This window comes from Podarcis raffonei, chromosome 16 (assembly GCF_027172205.1).
Source record: "Podarcis raffonei isolate rPodRaf1 chromosome 16, rPodRaf1.pri, whole genome shotgun sequence".
Taxonomy (NCBI): Eukaryota; Metazoa; Chordata; class Lepidosauria; order Squamata; family Lacertidae; genus Podarcis; species Podarcis raffonei.
In genome coordinates, this window is record NC_070617.1 from 71,773 (window position 1) to 97,776 (window position 26,004).

General features: G+C 53.6%; 1 protein-coding gene across 3 annotated transcripts; it reads left to right on the top strand.

Annotated features, from left to right (window-relative positions):
• PEAR1 (platelet endothelial aggregation receptor 1) lies at positions 1 to 25,703 on the top strand. 3 transcript variants are annotated; one of them, XM_053368837.1, is made up of 22 exons: positions 5 to 648; positions 3,112 to 3,207; positions 3,974 to 4,078; positions 4,616 to 4,716; positions 5,252 to 5,344; positions 8,542 to 8,788; positions 9,013 to 9,136; positions 10,690 to 10,826; positions 13,812 to 14,024; positions 14,437 to 14,611; positions 16,701 to 16,821; positions 17,064 to 17,227; positions 17,895 to 17,997; positions 19,632 to 19,778; positions 19,940 to 20,068; positions 20,311 to 20,439; positions 20,908 to 21,126; positions 21,474 to 21,586; positions 22,569 to 22,683; positions 23,144 to 23,206; positions 23,698 to 23,928; positions 24,224 to 25,703. In XM_053368837.1, the coding sequence occupies exons 1-22, from the start codon at positions 485 to 487 to the stop codon at positions 24,385 to 24,387; spliced, it is 3,153 nt and encodes a 1,050-aa protein (XP_053224812.1). In that variant the 5' UTR covers positions 5 to 484; the 3' UTR covers positions 24,388 to 25,703. The 3 variants fall into 3 exon arrangements, with proteins under 3 accessions (XP_053224814.1, XP_053224813.1, XP_053224812.1); XM_053368839.1 differs by lacking the exon at positions 23,698 to 23,928 and having other exon boundaries at positions 1 to 648; XM_053368838.1 differs by lacking the exon at positions 5,252 to 5,344 and having other exon boundaries at positions 4 to 648.
• The last annotated feature ends 301 nt before the right edge of the window (positions 25,704 to 26,004 follow it).

Sequence of the window (26,004 nt, forward strand, 5' to 3'; positions counted from 1 at the left end):
AGAATTCAGTTTAAATTCCTGCTGCAAGGCGGAGGGGGAGGTCTCCCATAGGTGCCAGAAGATCAACAGGGAGAATGGGCCTGCCTGACCTCAACTAGTGCATCTGAGCCATTGGGGGGGGGGCTGGGGGTGGCAGTGGCCCCTAACGACCAGCTCATTGGCAGCGATGGATGCTGCTGCCAGCTGGCTCTCCTTGTTCCCGTAAACGAAAGGCGCTGCAGCCATCATGGTGGCAAAAGGGCGTGTGAAGTAGACCCAAGAAACACGCTTTCCCCCGCTGGCAGAACCTGTCCAGTTATGGAGCTGCCGCCGAAGGCTTGGCTGACCAAAAGACAAGCCACTGAGAAGCAGCAGCACTCAGGGCGTCCTTCAATGTGTTTGCACGGTTGAGGGAGACCACGCAGAGACTCCTGGGCTCCTGGCGCCAGCTTGCATTCCGGTTTGGAAAACAGCCTTTTGCAGGAAACGAGCAATCGGCTCAGAGATGAGCAGCTGCCGCACCAGGAGCCTGTGCAGATTTGCCATAGGGAGCGAGTGGCCCCGTAACAGAGGCAGCGTCCGCCCAGCACAAGGCCAGGAAGGGGCTTCCCGCGTCCTGGGATGGGCTCGGCGAGCGGGATCTCTGTGGGGAGAAATGTTTGGCAGGAGGTGAGATGCGAAGGAGCCATGAAGTTCCCCTCCAAGCCTGCTGTACTTTTCTTGCGTGTGGGTGGCTGCAGCTGGCCTGAAAGGTGTCCCTGAAGAAATGGGGTTTGGAGGGGCCATTCTGCTGTAGAATAAATGCCCTGCCAGCAACCCCACCCTCCGAGAGCGGGGGGAGGCGGGACTAGAGATGTAAAATTTCCAAAAATTTTGAAGCCATAGGGGGGGAACGTCCCCCCCCCTGTTTGTTTTTTTTCTGGGAAAAATTGAAAAAAGGTTCGGTGTGGAAAAGTTTTACAAATTGTGTGAAACACAGTGTAGATAAAAAGTATTATGCTTGCAATAAAACAGGTAACCACCCTCCTTTCCCTCAAAAGCAACAACAAAAAAAGCAAGAAACCATCAACATAAATAATAATCAGATTTGCCCCTTAGCACCAACCGCAAAAGGGTGGTGCTGTGGTCTAAACCACAGAGCCTACGGCTTGCCGATCGGAAGGTCAGCAGTTCGAATCCCCACGACCAGGTGCGCTCCTGTTGTTCGGTCCCAGCTCCTGCCCACCTAGCAGTTCGAAAGCACATCAAGTGCAAGTAGATAAATAGGTACCGCTCTGGTGGGAAGGTAAACGGCGTTTCCGTGCGCTGCTCTGGTTCGCCAGAAGCGGCTTAGTCACGCTGGCTACATGACCTGGAAGCTATCTGCGGACAAACGCTGGCTCCCTCGGCCTATAGAGTGAGATGAGCGCGCAACCCCAGAGTCATCCGCAACTGGACCTAACGGTCAGGGGTACCTTTACCTTTACCAACAGCAAATAAAGTTAAAGTTAAGGTTTATTCTATCTCATTTTCTGAACTACAGCTATCATTTACCATTTCTTCTTCCTCTTCCTCTTTGTCATTTTTCTCATGGACTTCTTATTTATGTTGATGGCTTCTTGCTTTTTTTATATACACCGCCTTTCACGCAATTTGTAAAACTACTCCACACTGAACTTTTTTTCACTTTTTCCAAAATGTCCATTTTTTCTGGGAGGAAACAAGGAAAAAAACTTTTTTTCTCATGGCTTCAAAATTTCTGGAAATTTGACATCTCTAGATAAAACACAGTTAAAAGCAGGTATTTAAGAGTATTCGAAAGATGATTAAAGACAGCAGTGGTTAAAAGGAAGTAAATCACATGCAGCTTCTACGTCTTCAGATGGGCTGGCCCTAACAAAAATGTTTTGAGCAGTTACTGGAAAGAGTACAGTGAGAGCACCTGCCTGGTGTCAGTTGGCAGGGAGCTCCAAAGTAGGGGTGCTGGAAGCCCTGGGGGTGGGGAATGGAAAAATTGGGAGGGGGGCAGTTTTTCCCCTGTTTTTTCCCAAAGTCTTTTTTTTTCCAGGAAAAAATTGGGGAGGGGGAAGTGTGTGGAATATTCAAACTATACCAAACGATTTTTTTCATTTTTTCTGGAAAAAAAACAGCTTCTGAAAAAAAACCTGGTTTCCCCCCCAATTTTTCTGTTTTTTTTCCAGGCCTTCCCATCTCTAGGTGGGACTGCTTGGCTCTGGGGCTCATCTTGCCCCTTGGGCATCTAGAGGTGCCCCGGCTGGAGGTGAGAGAGGAAAACCTTCTCTCTGCTCGCTTCCTGTTTTCACTTGGGGCTTCCTGTGTTTATCTCCGAGCTGGACAGCTGGCATTGGCATTGAGGGGTGGGGGCTTCAGGGGGCATCAAGGGAAATCTGGGAAGTTCTTCTTTTAGAACAGAACAGATGAGGGCAGCAATCCAGAGAATAATGTATGTTGCTTGGCAGAGTCAGGTGGCAACTTTTGCAGAGACCCAACATCACCGCTCTCTTCACCTCTTTCCTGAGGGTCCTCTAGTCTCCCCCTGCAATGAAGGATTCTCACCCAAATCCTGCACAACAGATGACCATCCAACCTCTGAGTCTGAACCTGCACTGATTTGTTTTAATTAAACAACTGGATTCTATGTGCAGCTTCTGGCTGGGCTGGACTTGGGAGGCGTGGAGAAATCTTCCTGGAGCCCAGAGTCACTCCCTGCAGGTGCAAAAGGAGTTGAATCCTCCACCTGCCAGCCTGTCTGGCATCAGCACAAGTGGCCTGATGGCCGCAGGGAGGGAGCGCTTGGTTCTCCTTCAGCAGAGGATGCTGGGGCAGGAATACCCAAAATGTTGCTTTGTTTGGCCCGTCCTCAGTTTTGTGTCGCCTTGGCAACAGAGCATTCAGCACACTTGCAAGGCTGTATTTAGCCTCGATCAATCTCTCGTGCCAGATACAAGATAATTGTGACAGATGACTTTCCCCCTTTGGAACACGGTCTGCCTCTCCTGGGCTGCCCCTCACTTCCGAGGCCAGGGCTGGGAGCTGAATTGTCAGGCGGCTTCCCTTGGAAGGGCTTTGGCTCTCTGGAGGCTCCTCCTGTCTCGTCGGGACTGACCTGCCCTCCTCCCTCCTCCTCCCTAGGATGCTTCAGTACTCCATTCTCTTGCTGTGGATGCAACTGGATTGGGGCCTCTCGCTCAGTCCCAGCGACCCCAACGTGTGCAGCTACTGGGAAAGGTGAGGAACTAGGGAGACTTGGAGGGTTTGTGTGGAATGCATCAGGAAGTGGGTGGGAATGAGGCTCACATGGCAGAGGGATTGCGCGACTTAGAATCACAGCCCAAATGCTGCTGTTGTTGTTAAAATTTCCATACCGTCCTTCACCCAAGGCTCACAGGGCAGTTTACGATATATGATACAGATATACGAGATGTGTGTATACAGACACACACACACACACACACACAACCTCCCAGAGGAGTCTGGGGAAGTGGGCCACATACAGAAGGCCCTCCAGGAAGTTTGGGAACTCCCTGTGCACTAGCCCTGCACTTGTCTAGCAAAACGTGCATTTCTGATTTGGCTGCAAACCCCACGGAAGGGACCCAAATGGTCCTCTAGTCCACCCCCGTGGCAATGCACGAATCTCAGTTGAATACTGTAATCCCTGCCCATGGGACAAAGGTCTCGGGGCTTCTCTTTCAGCCCAGTCACCCCAAGGCTGCCCCCTCTTCTTGTGGGGCTCTCGCTGCATTTCAATGCCATTCAAATAAAGATCTGAAATAAATCAGAGGTAAGAGGGTGCCTCCCTTTTTTTCTCAGGAGTAGAAATCTAAACAGAGCAAGTGTTTTGTGGGTGTTTATTTCAATGTGGTTGGGGAGCAGGATCCAGCTTGTTTTTGCCTGTGATCTGGGGATCTGCTTCCGCTGAGTTCTCGGTGGCCAGCCAAGCCAGGCCAGTGACCCCCAGAGGATTTCCTTTCTCCTGCCTCCCCTCTCGCAGCTTCACAACCCCCTCCAAGGAGTCCTATGTGCAGCCGTACTCCCAGGCCTTCGAGGAGCCTTGCGACGGAGCGTGGCCCTTCGCCAAGACCTGCACTCGCCACAAGTAAGAGCCCGGCTCCTCATTGCATTTTGCATTTCTCCAGCAGGGGAAGCGGGGTGGGCAACGGCAGATGCTGGGTCCTGGCCTCAAGGGTCTCCCGGGTGAGCCAGGGGCCTGTCCGCCTGGGATGCTGCGGGTGGGGAGGGGGCTGTCTTGTGCCGGCTTCATGCATGGAGAGGTGGCCAGGCCAGGCCTGCTGTTGCTGATGCTCCAATCTGAGGTTCCAGGGCTTAAGCTTGATGCTTCCTCCTGCTCCTTGCAGCAGGGAGTTCCAGAGGGCTACTCTGGCCAAGCCCAGCTGCAAGTGGCAGCAGGGAGATCTTTGCCTTGAGGGCTTCCGCAGCAGGGCTCTTGCCTCTCCCAGTCGCCCTTTGGCAATATCTCCCCCCCCCAGGGGGGGGCATCAGGAGTAAGGGAAGGAGAAGGGGGCTGCTCCTCCTCCTCCATTGCTGCAAATGCAGCCAGCAACTTCCTTGGACCCTGGCCGCAGCAGCCCACCCTGCAAGGTAGGCCAGGCCCTGACCCTTTGGCCTCGCGCAGGGTTCTCTACAAGGCAGCCTATCGGCAAGGCGTGAAGATCGACTACAGGAGGCGCCATCACTGCTGCAATGGCTACTACGAGAGCGAGGAGCGCTGCGTCCGTGAGTCTGTCTGTCCCTCCATCCTCATCCCTAACCCCCACCCGGCCCAGCAACCAACCCAGTTGCCGCGGGATGTGGGGGGGTCCCCAAATCAAACTCTGCCTTTGTGCCATCCCTCCACCTGGCCTGGCAGAAGCCAAAGTGGGGAGGGGGCCAAGCGGCAGGTGGGGGGGTTGGCTACGAGTCTTTGAGGCTGGTCCCCTGCAAGGGGTGGTAGGGAGAGGAGGGGAGGGGGCTCTGCTTGCTTTGGCAAGCCATAAAGGGGTGGGGTCTTCGTTTGTGGGCCTCCCTCCCTCCCTCCCTCCCTCCCTCCTGCTCCTGACCTTCTGTCTGGCCGTCCAGGTGGGGCCCTTTCCCAGGCTGCCTGAAGCCCCCTCAGTTCCTCCACAATGTCTGGTCTCCCCCCGCCCTACTTGACCAGCTCCCTCCTAGCCTCCCTGAGGTCCCAGTGGAGCTGCTTTTCCAGCAGCTGCCTGGAGACCTCAGAGCAGGCAGGATGTGTCCCTGACCCTGTGCCTCCTCCCCCCCCCTGCAGCTAGCTGCACCCAGGAGTGCGTCCACGGGAGATGTGTGGCCCCGAACCAATGCCAGTGTGCTGATGGCTGGAAGGGCCCCGACTGCTCCAGCGGTGAGTCTCCACGAGGTCTTTTCTTTGCTGCACAGCAAGGGCTGCCTACTTGGGAGTAGCTGGAGCTGCACCTGGGGGAACTGGGCCTGTTTCTCTCCCCCTGGCCTGTCGCCCCTCTGAAGCGGCAAAGCATGTAAAATGCGGTCTTGACTATGCTACCACTCAGTGGATTTGTAACTGGCTGACTGACCGAACCCAAAGGGTGCTCATCAATGGTTCCTCTTCATCCTTGAGAAGAGTGACTAGTGGGGTGCCACAGGGTTCTGTCTTGGGCCCGGTCTTATTCAACATCTTTATTCAATGACTTGGATGATGGACTCAAGGGCATCCTGATCAAATTTGCAGATGACACCAAACTGGGAGGGGTGGCTAACACCCCAGAGGACAGGATCACACTTCAAAACGATCTTGACAGATTAGAGAACTGGGCCAAAACAAACAAGATGAATTTTAACAGGGAGAAATGGAAAGTATTGCACTTGGGCAAAAAAAATGAGAGGCACAAATACAAGATGGGTGACACCTGGCTTGAGAGCAGTACATGTGAAAAGGATCTAGGAGTCTTGGTTGACCACAAACTTGACATGAGCCAACAGTGTGACGCGGCAGCTAAAAAAGCCAATGCAATTCTGGGCTGCATCAATAGGAGTATAGCATCAAGATCAAGGGAAGTAATAGTGCCACTGTATTCTGCTCTGGTCAGACCTCACCTGGAGTACTGTGTCCAGTTCTGGGCACCACAGTTCAAGAAGGACACTGACAAACTGGAACGTGTCCAGAGGAGGGCAACCAAAATGGTCAAAGGCCTGGAAACGATGCCTTATGAGGAACGGCTAAGGGAGCTGGGCACGTTTAGCCTGGAGAAGAGGAGGTTAAGGGGTGATATGATAGCCATGTTCAAATATATAAAAGGATGTCACATAGAGGAGGGAGTTTTCTGCTGCTCCAGAGAAGCGGACACAGAGCAATGGATCCAAACTGCAGGAAAGAAGATTCCACCTAAACATTAGGAAGAACTTCCTGACAGTAAGAGCTGTTCGACAGTGGAATTTGCTGCCAAGGAGTGTGGTGGAGTCTCCTTCTTTGGAGGTCTTTAAGCACAGGCTTGACAACCAGACAGAACCAGACAGAGGGCCTTCTCGGTAGTGGCGCCCGCCCTGTGGAATGCCCTCCCATCAGATGTCAAAGAGATAAATAATTACCTGTCATTCAGAAGACATCTTAAGGCAGCCCTGTTCAGGGAAGTTTTTAATATGTAACACTGTACTGTTTTTAACACTGATTGGGAGCCGCCCAGAGTGGCTGGGGAAACTCAGCCAGATGGGCGGGGTATAAATAATAAATTATTATTATTATTATTATATAACCATATGTCAGGAGTGCTCTGATGGTGTTTCCTGCTTGGCAGGGGGTTGGACCCGATGGCCCTTGTGGTCTCTTCCAACTCTATGATTCTATGATTCTATGACCCTCTCTGAGGGCATCTCCAGGCCAGCATTCTTGGTCCTTGATTTATGGGGGTTGTGAGTTGCTGCTGCGCCTCGTCCCCACCTGCTGCCCCTCTCAGAAGCTCAGGTGGTCACAGCAAGGCTTGGCCTGCGATGGAGGAACCAGGTGCACCACCTTTGCCCTTGTGCACATGCAGATGGACACACAGAGAACTGCCTCAGGAGCCCCTCCCCCTCCCATGCGCATAAAGGGATGGGAGGCAGGGCTCACTGTGAGCCTGGCAGGAGTGGCCAAGTGGGTCCTGTTTTCGCTGCACCAGCCTGAGGCAACAGAGGGGCCTCTTCCTCCAAAGGTCGTGGAGGCAGCCAGTTCCCAGGCATCCCTCTGGGCCTGGAGTTGAAAGCAGGTCACTGGCTGGGAAACAAGCACTTCAGAGGGAACAGGGAGGGCGGAGAGCGGGGGCTGCCTGCAAAGGGGGCTGCTCAAGTGTGCATGTGGGGGGAGGATCCTGCAGAGCCAGGCAGACAGGGACCGGCCTCAGGGAGGCTGCCACTGCTTTTGCTCCTCTGGGGCGAAACTCCTTTGGGCTTCCTGGGGAAAAGAGAAGGGGCTTTTCATGGCACGTGTGTGTGTGTGTGTGTGTGTGTGTGTGTGTGTGTGTGTGTGTTGGGAGCCTCAACTTCCTCTCCTTGGTGAGGGGAGCCAGCAGCCACCAAGGGCAGTTGTGAACAAGATGAGGGGTCTGTCAGGCAGCAGCCCTGGGGTGTGACACACTGCTTCCCCCCCCTCCAACCCCAGAAACCCTCACCTTGCTGTGCTCTGGGTGTTTGAGAGGGGAGGCCTGCCAAGCTCCTTATATATAGAGAGAGTGTATCTGAAGAAGTGTGCATGCACACGAAAGCTCATACCAAGAACATCTTACCGTAGTTGGTCTCTAAGGTGCTACTGGAATTTTTTATTTTGTTTCGACTACGCAGACCAACACAGCTACTACCTGTAACTAGTTACAGGTGGGTAGTACAAAAGAATTTCAGAAATAAACTGGAAAGAGAAGTTGCTGAATTGCAACTTCTTACCAAACTTAAAACCCTGGAGAGACCTGGTCTGAATAGAGACATTGGATTCTTCTCTCATTATACATGATAAAGCTATTTTTAGCCATCTCACCCCTTGCTTTTTCCTATAAGACAGATTGCAGTCATTAACAGTCGCCAACAGGTTGACCACACCTACCAGCCAATCCCCCATTCCCACCCCCCTTCTGAGTAATCCCCCTCCCCACCCTCCCACTACATATAAGGGTCTGGTGACTTCTGTTTCAGTGTATCAGAAGAAGTGTGCATGCACACAAAAGCTCACACCAGGAACAAGGTTGGTCTCTAAGGTCCTACTGGAAGGAATTATTTTATTTTGTTTCAACTACAGCAGACTAACACGGCTACCTACCTGTAACTGAGGCTTTATTGTATGTTTTTAGTATTTTGTTGCAAGGCGCCCAGAGTGACTGGTGCAACGCAGTCAGATGGGCGGCATGTAATTTTTATTTTAATTTTAAATATTATTAGAGACTTGTGTGGGAAGACCCTCCCAACACTCACCCGGCTGGTGGGGGTACCCCCATTTTGTGTGGCCGCCCAGAGTTCTTGGCCATCCTTTGGTTGGTGCAGTCTGCCCTGAACCCCACTTGCCTTTCCTCAGCCGCTCTCCCTTCTTCTTCCTCCTCTCCTCTCCTCCCCCTCCCCCTCCAGGGTGCAACCGCCTGTCCTGGGGGCCAGACTGCCAGCAGCCCTGCGGGTGCCTGAACGGAGGCAGCTGCCACCCCCTGTCTGGGGCCTGCCTTTGCCCGCCGGGCTACAAGGGCCCCTCCTGCGAGGAGCTCTGCCCCCCGGGTACCTACGGCCAGGACTGCCAGATGGGCTGCCGCTGCGAGAATGGTGCCCAGTGCGACACGGAGACAGGGGCCTGCCTGTGCGCCCCGGGATTCAGCGGCCCACAGTGAGTAGCACCTCGGGATGCAGGTTGGCAGACAGAAAAGCTGGGGGGGCTGTAGACCTCTGGTGAACTGGGCTGAGGTCCGTTATGGTCTGGAGCTGGGTTCCAATCTCTCCTCAGGGCAAAACCTAGAATGAGTTTCTAGTGCTTCTCAGAGTCGCTGTAAAGGTGAGGCTGAGGGGAAGGGTCCTTGCCAGCTCAGCCTCACCCTTCCTCATCTCTTGCAGCTGCGAGCAGTCCTGCCAAAACGACACCAGTGGCTTCCAGTGCCCGGCCCTGTGCCCTTGCCAGAACGAGGGCATCTGCCACCCCCCTGAGACCAGCAAGTGTGCCTGCCCTCCAGGATGGATGGTACGTTTATGTGTGTGTGAGAGAGAGGAGGGCCCTGGGGCACTTGTGGTTCCAGGCCCTAGGATGGGGATGGGGGAAGTGGGCCTGCACTGTCCATCCAGCCACTGACCTGAGTGCTCACCTGCTCAGGTGCCACCACAGGTGAGGAGAACGCAGGGCTCTGCCTTTTCAGCTGAGTCCCAACCTGAGCGAAGTGGGTTTTTGTGGGACTATTCAGGGATGCAGGAGAGGATATATTGTTCGATTATAGCCTTTCCAACTTGTGTTAACAAGTTCACAATTTAGCAGAGTAACATTCCCCCTTTTAAACTCACAGCGGATGCATTTGCTGAGGCTGACTAAAGCCTCTAGAATAACTGTTCTGGTATTTTCCCCTTATTACCTCATAAAAGGTAAGACACGAAAAAGTCTTCTATAAAAGTATAAAAAGAGTTTACTCACTCACATTCTGTTCACAATCGGATCCCAGAAGGCAGACTTAGCTAAGAAATTTTACATACACCTGGAAACTATCTCATAAGGAGACAGTTCCTTTGTCCTCTCTTGGCTGGAGGCCAAGAGAGCATCTTTGGCTAAGCAGATGTTGCTTCTTCAATGCATGTAGTCATAGAGAGAGAGATGGCTGCCCTGCCCTGTGCTTTTGTCGTTACCTGCACAGGTGAGGCCACGCCCACCTCTAGTCACATGCAGAGGAAGTCTGTCCCAGAAGGAAACAGGAAGTTTACCAGCTGGCTGGACAAACATTCCTCCCCAGGTGTAAACATGTTCACTCTAGGAATGTTGTACTTGACTGCTCTTGTGTTTCACATCCCACAGTTTTGCAGGGGGGTTGGGGGCAGCATCCATTGCAACCTACGTGGGGGCTGGGATTTCCTCCTGCCCCCTTGCTGCAGGGCAGGTGAGGGCCCTGGGCTTTCTGGCCTCACTTCCCCCCAGTTTGTATATTACTTCTCTGCTTAGGGTGTGGCAAGAAACGCTCTGCAGCTCCTCTTTCCTCATCTCCAGCTATCGCCTCCTTTCATTGCAGGCCACCTGTCTTCTTTCTCCCCCCCCCATCTCCCCCCTGCAAGAGGGTCCTCAGGGGCCCTTGAACTGTCCCTGCAGGGAGGCTTTTGGGGGTCAGGAAGAGTGCCCTCTTTCTCTGTGCACCCCATTGAGAGAGTCATTCCTGCTTTGACAGTCAGCTCAGGCATGATTTCATTTCATTTATTTTATTATTACTTTTGCATCCCGCCTTTCCTCCAAGGGGCTCTCCCTCTCCCCATTTAACACCCCCCCACACACAACAACCCTGTGAGGTAGGTTAGGCTGAGAGGTGGTGACCAACCCAAGGTTATGCCCAGTGAGCTTCATGGCTGGGGTGGGGGAACTGAACTCTGGCTTCCCCCCAATCCCAGTCCAACACGCTGGCCATTAGGTGCCCCCCCGGCCTCCACCCAGGCAGGGAGTTGGTTGTTTCTTCTTCTTGTGGACAAGTAGGATTGATCTTTGGGGGGCAGGGTTTGCGCTTGGCACCACTGTGATCGGGGCTCTCTCTCTGCCCCCCCATGCAGGGCTCCATCTGCTCCTTCCGCTGCCCCGAAGGGCGCTTTGGCTCCAGCTGCCAAGGGGAGTGCAGGTGCCACAACGGAGGCCTCTGCAACCAGGAGTCTGGGCAGTGCCAGTGTGCACCAGGCTACACGGGGGAGAGGTGAGTAGACTCCACCGGGCAGCAGGGGTGTCCACATGCTTAAAAAGTGAAGCAGGAAATGGGGGGGGGAAGTCTCAAGACTCATCATTTTGGGTACTAGGAAAAGGGCAGCAAAGGAAATAATGGCATCTATAGAAAACCCACTCACTGTTGACATTTCACAGCAGATGAGGGTAGAACAAGCAAAATCTCTTCAAGAGGTGAGTGAAATTAAAAATGATATGGACAGTTTGGATTTTAAAAATGACAAAAAAAAATTGGCAAGACCAGAAGGAACAGTTCATTGGGAGGCGTTCGGCTGACCTAGCATGTTGCTAGGACAGAAGAAAGGATTCTTCTGTTGTCTGGAGAAATAAGGTAACTAAATGATAGTGGAGACTTTGGAAAAGTGGAGTAATACACAGAGCAAGGATAAATATATTTGGATAATTTGGCATTAAAGGAGCTGAGAGAAAAGAGTTCTACCTAAAATTCAGGAGGGTGAAGACATTGGGGACAAAGTGATTAATTGCCTTGCATCCTTTTTGAGGGGAAGTGGATGAAATAAACAAAACCTACAGAATTAATGGGACGCGGGTGGCGCTGTGGGTTAAAGCCTCAGCGCCTAGGACTTGCCAATCGAAAGGTCGGCGGTTCGAATCCCCGCGGCGGGGTGCGGTCCCGTTGCTTGGTCCCAGCGCCTGCCAACCTAGCAGTTCGAAAGCACCCCCGGGTGCAAGTAGATAAATAGGGACCGCTTACTAGCGGGAAGGTAAACGGCGTTCCGTGTGCTGCGCTGGCTCGCCAGATGCAGCTTGTCACGCTGGCCACGTGACCCGGAAGTGTCTGCGGACAGCGCTGGCCCCTGGCCTATAGAGTGAGATGGGCGCACAACCCTAGAGTCTGTCAAGACTGGCCCGTATGGGCAGGGGTACCTTTACCTTTACCTTTACAGAATTAATACACGTTCTACAAAATTAGCAACAGACTTTATGGAGAAATTCAAATGGGAAATGGAAGAAATGCTAACGGATGAGACTGAAGACATGGATTTGGGAGCTGTAGGTTAACAATGAAATGAAGCCAGAACTTTTCCTTCTAGGAGTAATGGATATATAATTAGAAGGACCATGGAACATTATTTCAATATATGACCACAGCAGTGAGTCTTTTATTTGCACAAAGATAGAAAGATTCATCATTACCTACCATGGAGGAATGGTTGCTAAAATGATTGGACTTAGCTGAGATGTCAAAGCTGATGTGTTTAATTAGAGAAAAGTAATTGTTGGTATTTACTAAAGACTGGAAATCCCTTTTGGACTTTTTGCATGAAAAAGGAAATGAACTTATGATATCTGGATCTGAGAATTGAAGAAAATATTGGCTTTTAGAAAGCGGAATATTTGGGTATTACCTTGGAGTGGATGTTTTGAATAACTTTCTATATATAGCAGAAAAACAAAGAATCAGAAGTTTTCCTTTTATTCTTTTCCCTTTTTTCTCTCTCCCCCCCCTTTTCTGTTCCTCTTTTTGGCTTGTGTTTTTATTTTATTTCATCTTTGGGATTTTAAAAAGATATTGGATATTAGCTTTTGTATATCATTTTTTGACTTTAATAAAACCTATGGCAAATAAAAAAAGAAATGATGATGGGAAGACAAGGGAGACCTAAGTAGCATACCTGTATGGGCCTTACAAGGGTCCCCGGCAGGTGGGAGCTTGTGCCCCTGGGTGGCCCAGCAGCCCCCTTCCTGGAGTCCCAGGGCTGCTGGACAGGCTGGCCCCACGTGGCCCCTTTTCCTTCTGCCCCCAGCCCCTCCTTCTCCCTGCTGTGCGGCTCAACAGCTGCAGCCCCAGTTGGTGAGTATTTGTGGAGGAAGCCAGTTGGGCCCCCCCCCCTTGGCGAGTGGATCTTTCCCCCGGGTGAGAAAGGGATGCAGCCTGGAGGGGAAGGAAACACTGCTCTCTGCCAGCTTTTGAATGCAGACAATGGAGGAGAAAAATTAAGCCCCTGATGGTTTTCCCATCTAAGTCAGAGGAAGGAGAGGAGGCCAGGGGATGCAGGGGGCTTCAGGCACACCTGGGGGGCATTTGTAGCACCCCCATGGAGCCTGCCTTAGCCCCATTCATGGCAAAAGAGGCTGAGATGAGGGGCTGGAGTGGGGAAAAGCTCCTTTCTCCTGGGCACCTCGCTGCACCAGTTCTCTCTCATCAGCTGTGCCAGCCACAAGGCTTGCCCCTCCCTGCCCCCACCATGAGTTTTTCCTTCATGTAGAAAAATAATCCCTCAGACTTTAAAAGCAGCCACGAGGATGGTGTTAAATTCAGAATCTGTTGCCAGCTGTCATTGGTGTTTCATAAAACCGCATACTGAAGAGCGATGTCCTTTCTTAAATGGATCTTGATCAGCTCTACATCCTTCTGCACCCCACCCCTTGTTTGGGGGGGGTGTCTGTGTGTGTGTCTGTGTTGATGATATACAGAGTAGCTTACAGCTAGGAAGCTAAATAACTCTTCTGGGTGATTGATAAAGACCATAGAATATCCAGACTCTTTATAGTCAAATAACTTTCCTTTCATAAACATATATCTGAGAATAACATATCTACAATCTCATGCTTATTCACTTTGTTCCTGCACAGAATTCTCCCTATTAACATTTCGGGATCTTCCTCTTTCTGCGTCACTTCAGGCAGATCATGCTGACAGGCACTCAGGATCCTGAATAAACCTCTCTCTCTCAGCCATTGTCCCTCACTCACACAGAGAGAAGAGCAGAAAAGGCAATTAATAAATGACAGTTGCTGGAATAACAGTCACAACGGAATGGAATGCCTTTCCCATGTGACTCACAGTCAGCCAATCACATGAGAGAGCTATAGCCAAAGGAAAAAAATACCATACTAAAAATACACAGCAAATCCACCTAAGCAAACATTCCCATTTCAGGAAATTAAATCGTTATCCATAACAACCGTGGTCTCTTTCTCCCCACGCTCTCAGGTGCCGCGAGAAGTGCCCCATCGGCCGCTACGGGCAGGACTGCGGGCAGGAGTGCGACTGCGCCAACGGCGGGCGCTGCTTCCACATCAACGGAGCCTGCCTCTGTGAAGCCGGCTTCCTGGGCAGCCGCTGCGAGGAGCGAAAGTGCCTGCCAGGTCTCCACGGCCTCTCCTGCCACCTGCCCTGCCTCTGCCACCCGCACCACACACAGAGGTAGGCGGGCAGGTGCCCCTCTTTCTCCTTTTGGTCACCCTCAAACCGGAAGCCTAGAATGAGACTTCCAGGTGGAAAAGAAGCTCTGGAAACTCCCCTTGCCCTCCCTGCCCTCTTTATTTGTACAGAGGCTGCCTGGATCTCTCTTGGCCAGCCCTCCTTCAAAAGCAAGGTCCCACCTGAGTCCTCCTGCTCTGCCCCCTGGCAGGGGCGTCCCTGCGGGAGACAGGCTTCTCCACTGATCTGTCCCCATTTGGCAGATGGGGAAGATTTGCCTTTTGCACCCCCTGCCCCCCACAAAGCCCTTCTTCTCTGGGCCTCCCCCCGGCCTCCAGGCTCAGAGAAGCTAGAAGCTGTCGAGGGAAGATGTCCGGGAGCAGCCATCATCTCCTTGTTTGCCCCCCCCCCCCAGCTGCCACCCACTCTCGGGAGAATGCACCTGCAAGCCGGGCTGGGCAGGACTCTTCTGCAACGAGACCTGCCCCCCTGGGCACCATGGCTTTGGCTGCCAGGAGCCCTGTTTGTGCCTGAACGGAGGGACCTGCGATGGCGAGACGGGGCTCTGCGCTTGCCCGCCAGGCTACATGGTGAGTCCCCCTCGGAGGTCCCTGGGCTTCCGTCCTAGGCCCTGCGGTGGCTACATCTAGCATGGGCAGGAAAGGGTTGTGCCCCACTGGCAAGCAGAGCCTGGATCGTGTATTTGAAGGGGAGGGTGTGACAAATTGGAACTGCAAGTAAAATCGCTCTCCTAACCCACAGCCTGATGGCCACTCTGAAGGTCCCGTGGGCTTGCATTGCCGGGTGGGGCAGGCAGGAAACAGATTGGGGGGGGGGTCTCAAAAATGTTAAAGGGCCATTTGCAGGAGAGAAAAACTTGGGCATCCTGATAGGGGGTCTCACCCCTGGTTCTGTGCTGGAATATTTTCCTCCCCTTGACGCCAGTTGTCAGCGCTGCCCAAGGTCCCAGCTCACACAAGACCAACGCTGCTTCTTCCTCAAGTTAAAAAGTCTTTATTGAGGTTCAGTTTCATTTCCAGACGTGCAGCGCGCAACGCTACGTCTATGGATCAGACCGTAGAAGTCCCATCTGAATCTCCTCCCCCCTGACACCAGCTTAAGATTCTAGCCTTACTCCACCTCTTCCTCTGTTCCTTCTTTCTCTGGGTCCTTCTGCTAGTCGGAGTCTCAGCCCTCCTAGATTCTTCTGACGCTGATTCTGCCGACTCTTCTCCCCCCCTCTTTCGGGCTTTAGGACCTGGCTCCCAATCCGGGTTTTCTGCTGTCCCGCGCTCCTCCACATTTGAACTTGGCGCGCGCGCGCAGCCTCCCACTTTCCTTCTGACCGTTACACTTGTGTCACTGCTCCCCCTTTCGGGGAGGCTAGCTGGACCTGGCCTTCCCTCCGTTTCCCCACTCCCCGATGGAGGAGAAGCTGGTCCTGACTCACGTGACTCTTCCCCCCCACTGTGCTCTGGTGGGGGAACTGGCCCTACTCCTCCGCTACTCCTTTGGCACTCCCCTCTGGTTCCTTGTTTATGGATCGTCCCCCCTGGGACTCGCCTCGCCCTTACCATAGGCGCCCCCTCCTGGGAATCTTCTGATTCGCTGGAGAAGCTCATGGAATCTCTCGGTCCACTGTCATACTCCCCTACGCTCCCCTCTGATTCCTCTCCTCCGCTCTCTATTTGCTCTCTCCCCTGCTCTTCTGCTCCTGAGCCTCTGACACCAGTGTTAAAGAAAAACTCCTGGCTCACTTGGATTTGCCAGACAAAGACACCAGCTAAGAGTACTGGAGCAAAACAGCAGTCTGTAGGCCTGCTTTTTATTCAAGGAACTGTTGCAACAGGACTTCCAACTGCCACATGGAAGAAGCAGAAAGAAGCCCTGCACAAAGGATGGCTCGCTGTTTTATAAGTTTCCCCTTTTACCCACAACACCCTGAGTGAAACATCACACATACATCATATACACAGCTATGTCATAATCTGGGAGGGGTCTTCTGGCAAAAACCTGAGCATCAGGTTTCCCCCCATCCCTCCCTTGACCTCCACCTCACACCCATTAAGTAAAACAAAAGGTGAGTATGTACATGTTCCTGTTCTCCCGGTCAAGATAAACACACCCCTGGATCTTGACCAAGATCCTAATAAACTGAAGTTGGGTTTCTATTGTTTCTGGAATGGCTACCTGTGTCTGGCACTCAGAGGCCAGGATGCCAGCGATTATCACCCAGGCAAGGAAGCTGCTGAGTACCATGGTCTCAGGCTTGAGGGATTATGGCTGCTGACATCCCAGACTCCCCTCTTGGTAGCCATTTCCTTCCTGAACAGAACGAAGTTGGAATGGTGCAAATCCAATACTGACTTTCTAAAATTTTCCCATTGGGCCAATACTTAGATACATTTATCAGTGAACTGTTGCATTTTGTAATGTGCAGTGGAGGCCCTTTAAATAGAGATAGGAAGAAACTGTGTGATGAAGTGTTTTGTGGGAACATTTGCGGAGTGATTGTGTTGAGTTTGGTAGTTGGGGGGTATGATGTCTGCTGGAGGGGCAAGCCCCCCAACCTTTCCATAAATTCAGGTAACACCCGAAAGGAAAGGGGTGCATTGGGGGGATTGTCCCCCCAGCTGTGCCTGGCCCCTCCTTCCCCTCACGCCCATCTTGTGCCCTCAGGGTGCCCACTGCTCCAGCCACTGCCCTCCTGAGACCTTTGGGGTCAACTGCTCCCTGCCTTGCACCTGCCACAGTGCCCTCGCCTGCTCTCCCATTGACGGGACCTGTGTCTGCAAGGAAGGTAGGAAAGGTGGTGGGGAGAGATGGAGAGTGGGGAGGCAGCAGGTTACGGGAACCTGCCTTTAGGGATCCCTTGAGGTCATCCGGAGTTATTTCCCTTGGCCAGGCTTGGCATGTTCTGCTAGTGCAAAGCATAAGGAGGGGGCAGAAAATCCAGGCTCCATTTCTGTGTGTACCTCTGTTCTCCCTCTCTCCCCCTCCCTGCCCCGGGCACCTTGTTTCCTGCCAATTTTGCCTCCCCAGGTTGGCAAGGCGCAGACTGCTCCCTCCCCTGCCCCACAGGCACCTGGGGCTCTGCTTGCAATGAGACCTGCCGCTGCGCCAACGGAGCTTCCTGCAGCCCGGTCAGTGGGGCATGCGCATGCGTGGCAGGCTGGCATGGCCGCCAGTGTGAGGAGCCCTGCCCGGTAGGTGGCCCTTGGGGAAGGGAGGGTAAGGAGCAGGGTTAAGCTGCCACCAATATATAGACAGATTCCTTTGGGGGGCTGCTGTGGCTGTCCCGGGAGAGGCACTGAGCGGGGGGCTTTCTCCACTTCCTTTTCCAGGTCCCCCCACTGCACCATGTGGGCAGTTTCCCCCTCCCCTCTTTACATGGCTCAACTCGGGGTATGGGAGCTGGGCATCACCCTGCTTCTGGCAAATGGATTGTAGTGGGGTGGGCAATTGCCCCTGTCTGTTGCCAAAGGTGAGGCTGCCAGCTCCTTGTGTGCCCAGTCTGGGTGATCCAGGATCTGCCTGACAGGAACAGAGCTTCTCAAAGGGCTGCTTTCTGACCCGTCTCGCTGCAGAGCTGGGGATGCCCCCTGGGCACACCTGTGGAGTGGCCTCCTACCTTGGCACCTGGGCAGCTGGAAGAGGGCTATGCCTCTTGTGCATGAGACATCTTGCCTGACAAGTGGGGGAGCGGGGACTTGCCAGAGTTGTGCAGGGGATGGTGGCGGGACAGTCCCTCCTTTCCAAATCCAGGGGTGGCTGGCGAAGAGGGATAGAACCACTAGTGGGGAGATTTCTCTTGTGCCTTCCTGTCCACTGCACGGCTGAGCAAGCCCCCTTCTCTCTCCCTCCTTCCCCCAGGAAGGCTTCTACGGCCTCAGCTGCAGCAGCAGGTGCTCCTGCCAGAACGCAGAACGCTGTGATCCTGTTCTGGGGCAATGCCACTGCCTACCTGGGTGGACAGGTGAGCAGGGGCGGGGCTCAATCTCCCACCTGCTGTGGGTCCTGGGCTGGAGAGGGTTAGGGGTTGTCAGGCAAGGCTGGGGTTCCAGCCACCTGTGAGTGGCCTAAGGGCAAGGCAGGCCTGCTGGAGGAACCCTTCCTTCTTTCAGGGTGATCTGAAAGTGGGGCATGTTGACATCAGTCCCTTGTCAGGGAAAGATCACTTCCTGTTGAGACTGAGGCTTTCTTCACCTTTTCACCTTTGCAGAGGTGCGGGGGGCACAGACCCCTATGAGGATGGTCCACCCTTGGAGGCTGATGGATCCAATGGGTTTCCAGACAGCTCAGGGGGATTTTCCAGCTGATACGACTGGCGCTCCTGTTGAAGCCCTGGCCAAAATGTGGACTATCCTGATAGGCGGCTCAAATGCTAGTGGAGGGAAAGTCTGGTGAAATGCAACTGAACCTGGTGAGGGAGCCTCCCGAGTGGCAATGAGAGCAGCAAAGGCCCCCTCACTGTGCTGTCCTGCAGAGCTTTTCCTACAGTCTGGCCCAACAAAGGTGGCAGAGTCTGCAGGATTTCACTGTGACTTGTTTGCGAAGCATTTTCAGTGTAAAATCTCTTGGATCCACCAGAATCTTGACTCTGCTGTTAAAGCAGATGAACCTCATGGGGTGTCTAGAGCACAGTCTAGCCCTGTTGTGATGGATGAGTTTCAGTTAGTAAGAATGTAGAGAAGGTACTTGGAGAAGGCGGTTTGGAAACTTCAGCTGGTGCAGACCTTGGTGGTCAGGCTAAACTACCCTGTAGCTGAAGGGCAGTATAAAAATTCAATAAAATCATAAATATATACATTTCCCCACAAGCTTTGCTTGCTAAACCATGACTTGCCTTGCATTTCCTTCAGTGCCTCAAAAAAGCAGTTGTCCTAAGGCCATGTGAAGATGATGATGATTGTAATTAATAATACTAGTAATAGCCTAAAGGTCTGTCACAGGAAGATGAAACAAGCTTGTTTTCTGCTGCTCCAGAGGGGAGGACCTGAACCAATGGATTCAAAATGCTAGACAGGAGTTTCCAACTAAATATTACTTTTAGTTCACCACTGACAGAAGATCATTATGTGGTGACTGATACAGGTAATCTGACTATTAATCTCAGTCTGGAGATCAGAGTAATCATGGAGAACCTCAGATGTTTTGATGAAGGCTGTTTTCTGCTGTCTGCACCTGGGGGCTTGGGCAAGGGCTAAAAGATCTGGCAAGCTGAAGAGCATCCAGCGCCATGTAAGCACCCTTCGTGGGTAGAAAGATTGGCATCCTCTCTTAATAAATTCTGGGACAAGAAAAATGGCAAATTGGAGATTTATCTGTCTGCTGGTGAAAATCTACAATCGGAAAACTGGTAATAGCCGTTTTCTGTCTCTACAAAGAAGGGGAAACTGGCTGTTAAAGTGTCTAAGGCAGAGTGAAAAGCCTGATTTGGGGGGGGGGGGTTGGGCTAGATGATCCTGGGTGTCCCACCCAACTCTACAATTCTGATTGTAGTCTAAGGCTATGATGATTCTGTGAGCAATCCATGCCTCTAGGATTCCCTTCCTGCTGTCAGCCACTCGCAGGTGGTGCTGAGTTGCTTCCTGCTCCTTTGTCCCCCAGGCCCCAATTGCGGCCAGGAGTGCGCAGACGGCCTGTGGGGGCCCAACTGCAGCCAGCTATGTCTCTGCAAGAACGGGGCCACCTGCTCCCCCAGGGATGGGAGCTGTGACTGCCCCCCAGGCTTCCGGGGTGCCACCTGCCAGCGCCGTAAGTAAGCTAGCCAGCCTACCAAGAGAGCCAGCCCGGGGGGCGGGGGCACGTGTCAGGTGGGCTGAGTCTCGGTGGGCTCAGTGGTGGCCCTGGCTGCCGGGGCGGGAAGCCCAAGAAGTCTGCTGCTCTGGCACTGAGCTCCCTCTCTCCCCCTCCAGCCTGTCAGCCAGGGCGTTACGGCAAGAAATGCTCTGTGCCCTGCAAGTGTGCCAACCACTCCATCTGCCACCCAGTGGACGGTTTGTGTGATTGCCCTCTTGGCTGGACAGGCAGTGACTGCTCCGAACGTGAGTTATCCACTTGTTGGAAGGAGACAATGCGGAGAGGAGGGGGAGAAACTTTGGCACACGGCCAGTCCTGGGCACAACCCTCTTGCTGGCTGCTGTGCCCCAAGGGAGGGTACCTGTGCTACCTGGCTGTGGAGGAGGAGGAGGAGGACCCACCTGGCCTGTGTAGCTGGGCTCTGCCTACATTTCAAATGGTGGGCGGCCCACCCGCCGCCTCTATGCCTGCTCTGCTTTCTCCACAGGCTGCCCTGCAGGGTTCTTTGGGGCCAGCTGCACCCAGCGGTGCCAGTGTTGGTGGGAGGCCCCCTGCGAGCCAGACTCCGGGAGGTGCCTGTGCCCCTCTGACTACACTGGAGCCCACTGTGAGACCCGTAAGTACGAAGAGGCCCCCGCTTCCCTCTCTCCGCTCCCATGAGTGAAAGGGGCTCTCAACTGTGAGGAGGAGGAGGAGAATGCTTCAGCTGTGATTCCTGCATTACAGGGTGGGAGGTTTGGACTGGATGAGCCTTGGAGAACCCTTCCAATGCTAAAACTCTGTGGTTTGAGGAGGAGGAGGAGGAGGGAGAAGGGGGTGGCAGGTCAAAGTGCCCCTTGGGCATCCACCACAATAGACTTTTGTGAGCAGAGACAGGTGCGGAGAAACTGAAATGGCTCTGCTCAGGTGGGGAGGTGAGACGATCTCATCCTGTCTGCCAGTCTCTAAATGGTGGAGGGCAGGTGGTCCCCTCTGAACCCAGGAGGAGAGAAGCTCCTGGAGGGGGGAGCTTGTCCACCCTCTTCAAGAGATGGGGGTCCCCATTTCTGGCAAGAAGGTGCAACTCTGCTGCCTCCCTGTGCAGGGACACTCAATCCGCCCCCCCCGACCATGGTTCCTGCCATTCCTGCTGGCAACCCCTCCCTGGGGGCCGTGATGGGCATCGTCACCCTGGCTGTCCTGCTGGTGGGCATGCTGGCGGCCTTCCTCTGCTACCGGCACTGGCAGAAGGACAAGGAGCATCGCCACATGGCTGTGGCCTACACCACAGCGAGGATGGATGCCTCAGAGTACGCCGTGCCAGGTGAGGAATGCCCCGCCTGGCTCTCTCTTCACGCCACCCTCACAAAGCAAGACTCAAGTCTTGGAGAACTTTCTGACAGTAAGAACGGATTCCCTTGGAAGGTGAAGAGGTCTCCTTCCTTGGAGGATTTTAAGCAGAGGTTGGGCAGTCACCTGCCAGCATGGCCACCCTATAGTTTTGTAGAGGGTTGGACTAGATGACACTTGGGATCCCTTCCAACTCTGCTATTCTGTGATTCAGCTCTACAATATCTATGAAATTGGGCTGGGGCGGGATGGTGAGGGCAGTGAATTTCCAGAGAATGGGGGCTTTTGTACTCACCTGTCTCCGTCTGCCTTTCTGCCTAGACGTCCCTGCCAGCTGCACCCACTACTACTCCAACCCCAGCTACCACACCCTGTCGCCCTGCTGCCCCAGCCTCCCCTGCCCCAGCCCCCCTGAGCAGCCTGGCCCCAGCAAGGTAAGGATCTCTCCGGGGAGTGCAGCACCACTCCGGGGCTGGCCGTGGCCTTGGGCCTTTCACCTGGCGAGGGCGTTTGGGCATTCATTATGCAGTAGGCCCACAACTTACATGGGGGCTACATTCTGGGGGTTTGTGCACAAAGGCAAGACCCCTGGAAGGGACAGGGGGCCTCAGTGAGATCTCAGGCGGCCCTTTTCAACTGCTCTCTCCCCACTTGGCATTCATTCATTTATTCCTGGACCACTGACACAAAGCTGCCATTTCGTTAAGTTGTGGGTCTACTGTAATTTACAGCATAGGATTACAAAATTGCCAGGAAGTTTATTGTGTGTTGTCAGATGTGTGCTTTTAGAGTTGGAAAATAAAGCAACGCATGTCTAAAGGGACATTTCCTCTCCCATTTCTGAGAGGTGCGCAGGGATTGGGCTCTTTGCTGCAGGAGGCAGAACTTCCAAAGTGGTGGCAGCGTCACTTTCCTCCTTTTTTACTGCACAAAAAGTCAGCTCACCAGTCTGGGCACCTGTGTGCAAACCAAAACCCAAGTAGCTGTATGTTTGTTTGGCTTCTTCTGATTTGCACCCCTGGAGGGAGCCAGCTATGGTGCCAAGTGTGGCTTCTGCAGGGTACAATTTTGGTCACTTGCAAACCACAGCTGGCATTGGACAGTTCCATGTTGCTGAGCCCCACTTGGCTGTGGTCAGTAATAAAGACAGACACTTCCCGGGATGGGTTTTAAACAGGGAGACGTGCCTGGAGCACAGAAGCCACGTGCTTAAACATGGACCCGGAAAGGGAGCCCCATAACAAGCCCCACCCCAAGGCAGGAATTTCATCTGCCAGGCCCTTGCCCATTCCACCCCTAGCCTTCACAGATGTCTTGGATAAAGAATCTTAATTGTTGGAGAGAAACTTTTGTTCGAGTTAGGGTCCCACGCGGTCTGGCGCCAGGGTGACTGCCTGTTTTCTTCCCCCTCCCCAGCTGATCAGCAGCACAAAGAGCCTAGAGCGAGACTGGCCGGGAGTGTGTGGGGCCGACTGCAACGCCACGCTGCCCGCCGACTGGAAGCACCACAGGGCCACTCCAGCGGAGCCAGGTGAGGCTGTGGCATCTCCCTCCTCCTCCACCACGAGCCCTGGGCTGAGGCAAAGAGACCCATCTGTGCCCGTCACTCAGGAACACGGCCACTTTTTCACAGAGTGCCCTTGTCCCTGTTGCCGCTCCTGTAGAGACCCTTCCCCAAAGGGCAGCCACCCCAGCACACATTTCTCCCTAAGGGGTTTGGCCTTTCCTGCAAACCTGGAGGCCTCCCTGGAAATGGGGGAGCAAGGAATGTTCCAGAACCACCTTCAGCAACTTGATGGACCCCAAATGGCAGCAGGTGTCGTGTGAGGCTTCACATGAGTCTGTTTCCACCATCAGCTGGTCAGGGTGTCCTCTCCTCCACATGTGCTGTGCCAGGTCTGAACCCCACTGATAGGTTCTGGGGCTCAGACCCAGTGAGCTTCACCCAACAGAATCCCTCCCCCTCCTGGACTCCGTTTCCTTTTCTGCAGGAGGCCCCCAGATGGACCGCAGCTACAGCTACACTAACGGACTTGGAAGGTATTACAGCAAAGGTAAGAGCATTGCCTGCCTGTGTATTGATAGGCCTCTCCTCCTCCGCGAATTTGTTTTCTCCTCCATCCAGGTTGGTGGTCCTCCCCTCCTCCTGTGGGAGGGAGTTCCACTGATTAACTATGCCCAGCATGAGGAAACTCTCTTATCTGTCCTGAATCCTCCCAAAATCGGCTTCCTTGGGACGTCCAAAAGTTCTGGTGTTATGAGAAAGAAAAACTTTTCTCTGCCCACTTTGCCACACCATGCATCATTTTATACACTCCAATCATCTCTCCTCCTCCTCCTCCTCCTCCTCCTCCTATTTTCTCTAAACTGAAAAGCCCCAAATGCTGCAACCTTCCTTTGTAGGGGGGTTGCGACAACCCTGGATGGTTCTGGTGGGCCCTTTCTGGCCTCACTTCTGCCTGGTGCCACCAAGTCCAGGGCGGGGTCTGCAACTGCCCTTGCAGGGGGCCCGTGATACTGCTCAAAGCCCCTCCTCCCCTTCCAGGCTACGCTAAGGAAGAGACCTTGTACCGACGGAGTGACAGTTCCCTGAGCAGCGAGAACCCCTATGCCACCATCAAGGACCTGCCCGTCCTCACAGGGAAGCCCTCGGAGGGAAGCTACATGGAGATGAAGTCCCCTGTCAAGCGCGAGATGTCCTACGCCGAGATCGGCCTCTTTGAGGAGGCTGCCCAGAGCCTGGAGGAGGAGGAGGAGGAAAAGGAGGAGGCAGGAGGTATGGGGGGGGTGTTTTATGACTCTCATTTCCCTTCTTGCTTGGTGGCAAGGGATGCAGCTCAGTGCCAGGCAGAGAGGCTCCCTGCCTGGACTCCTGGAGAGCTGCGGCTGCCAGTCAGTGTAGACAAGCCTGAGATGGGCTGTTGGTCTGATTCAGCAGATGGCAGCTTCCTCCCTTCCTCAACATTTCCATTTTTGCAACTGGGCTGAGGTTCCCCGCCCCCTCACTTTGCACCCTCCTCTCTGTCCCGTGGAAACGCTGACCTCCTTCTTCCTCTTCCTCCCCATTGCAGGCAGCTGCTCGGCTGGCGCAGGAGGCATCTCTTCACACGCAGCCTCCACCATTCCCCCCAACCACTACGACTCCCCCAAGAACAGCCACATCCCTGCCCACTACGACGTGCCCCCCGTCAGGCACTACCCGCCATCGCCCCCCCTCCGCAGGCAGGACCGGTGAGGAGGGCCAGAGCCCCCTGCCCCCCCCTTCTCAGGGAAGGACTGAGTTCCAACTGGCTCAGCGGCAGCAGGACCTTCATCCCTCCGGGCACCAGGCTTCTTCGCAGCTGCCATGGGGGCAGGACGTGGCGGATCTGGGCCCCAGCGCCACTAGAGGAACCACTTTGCCCAGTCTCCTGGGCTGGCATTTTGACTAGCTGGGATCATTTCCCAAGGCAGCCACCAGCAGAGGCACAGCATCAAGGGTGCTTGGCTCCTTTCCAGCGCTTCTTGGGTGGGGGCAGATGTCTCTGTCTCTTCCCTGCCCCCAACTTCGACAGAGACTAGCCACTTCTTCAGTCCCATGAAAGAAAGCAAAGTGGGGCAGGGGGAAAGCACCTTATAGGCCAACAGGGGGTTGCACCATGTACAGAGATCACCTTCATTAGAATCATAGAACTATAGAGTTGGAAGGGACCCCAGGGGGTCATCTAGTCCAACCCCCTGCAATGCAAGAATCTCAACTAGAGCATCCCGGCCAGGTGGCCATCCAACCTCTGCTTTAAAACCTCCAAGGACGGAAAGCCGCCACTTTCTGAGGGAGTCCGTTCCACTGTCAAACAGCTCTTGCCATTAGAAAGTTCTTCATCTCAGTGAACTCCTATGTTCAAAGGAATTGTCTCTCCCCCCCCCCCCCCGCATTTTATAGCAGCCCCCTTCTTGAGGCCTGCTGCGTGTTTGCACTGTCATTCGCTCTGGATTACAAGGTGCAACAAGGACGACCCTTTCTTTCAAGAATCCCTTTCCCCAACCACAGCTTGCAATCTGCCTTCCCAAAACTGTCTCCTGTAAGGTCCAAACAGGCAGTTTCAGTCTTGCATATTTTGCAACATGAAAAGGCTTAACTGAGGATGAGCCAGCAGAACTCATAAGCCTGACTTCCTTGCAGGAGTCTGTAAATCCATGTACAAAGGGATCACATACTCTCTGTAAGTTTTGCACTGTCAGAAACTCTTGAAAAGTCTTCAAAGATCAATGCGCCAGGGAAACAGGGCACCTTTTCCAGTCAAAAGCCCACATTCCTTTATGAACCTTAGAGGCGCCACATGAGCACCGTGGAGACGCCCAGAGCTGGAGCAGATGCACTTATATCACACACGTGTTTTTGTGTGTGTCCGTGTGAGGGGAAAATCTTCATGGAGCCAGCAGCTGATGCAGAGGAATAACCCCTCTCACCGCAGCGACACTCTCTTAACACACACCGCTGCAGTTGGGCTAATTATAAAACCACCTGGTCCCATTAGAAACTTAATTCCTATGGGAGGGAGGTTGGTTTCAGTTTTAGCAGAGCTGCCTCTTGCAATGCTGATAAAAGAGGCGCTCATCGGGCTCACCTGGACATCTCTACAGGAAAACAAACTGGTTTATTCAGAGTTCAAGGGCTTGCACTTCACTTTGTGGAAGCAGCCGATCACATCCAGCAACAACAAAAGCACCTTTGCAGTAATGGGGGAGAGGAGGAGCAGCTCATGCAGCCCACCCACCCACCCACCCACAGCCAGCTCCAGAGATGGGGCTCTTACGTTTATACCCTACTTTTCTTCCAGCACAAAATCCAAAGCAGCACAAATGGTTGCAT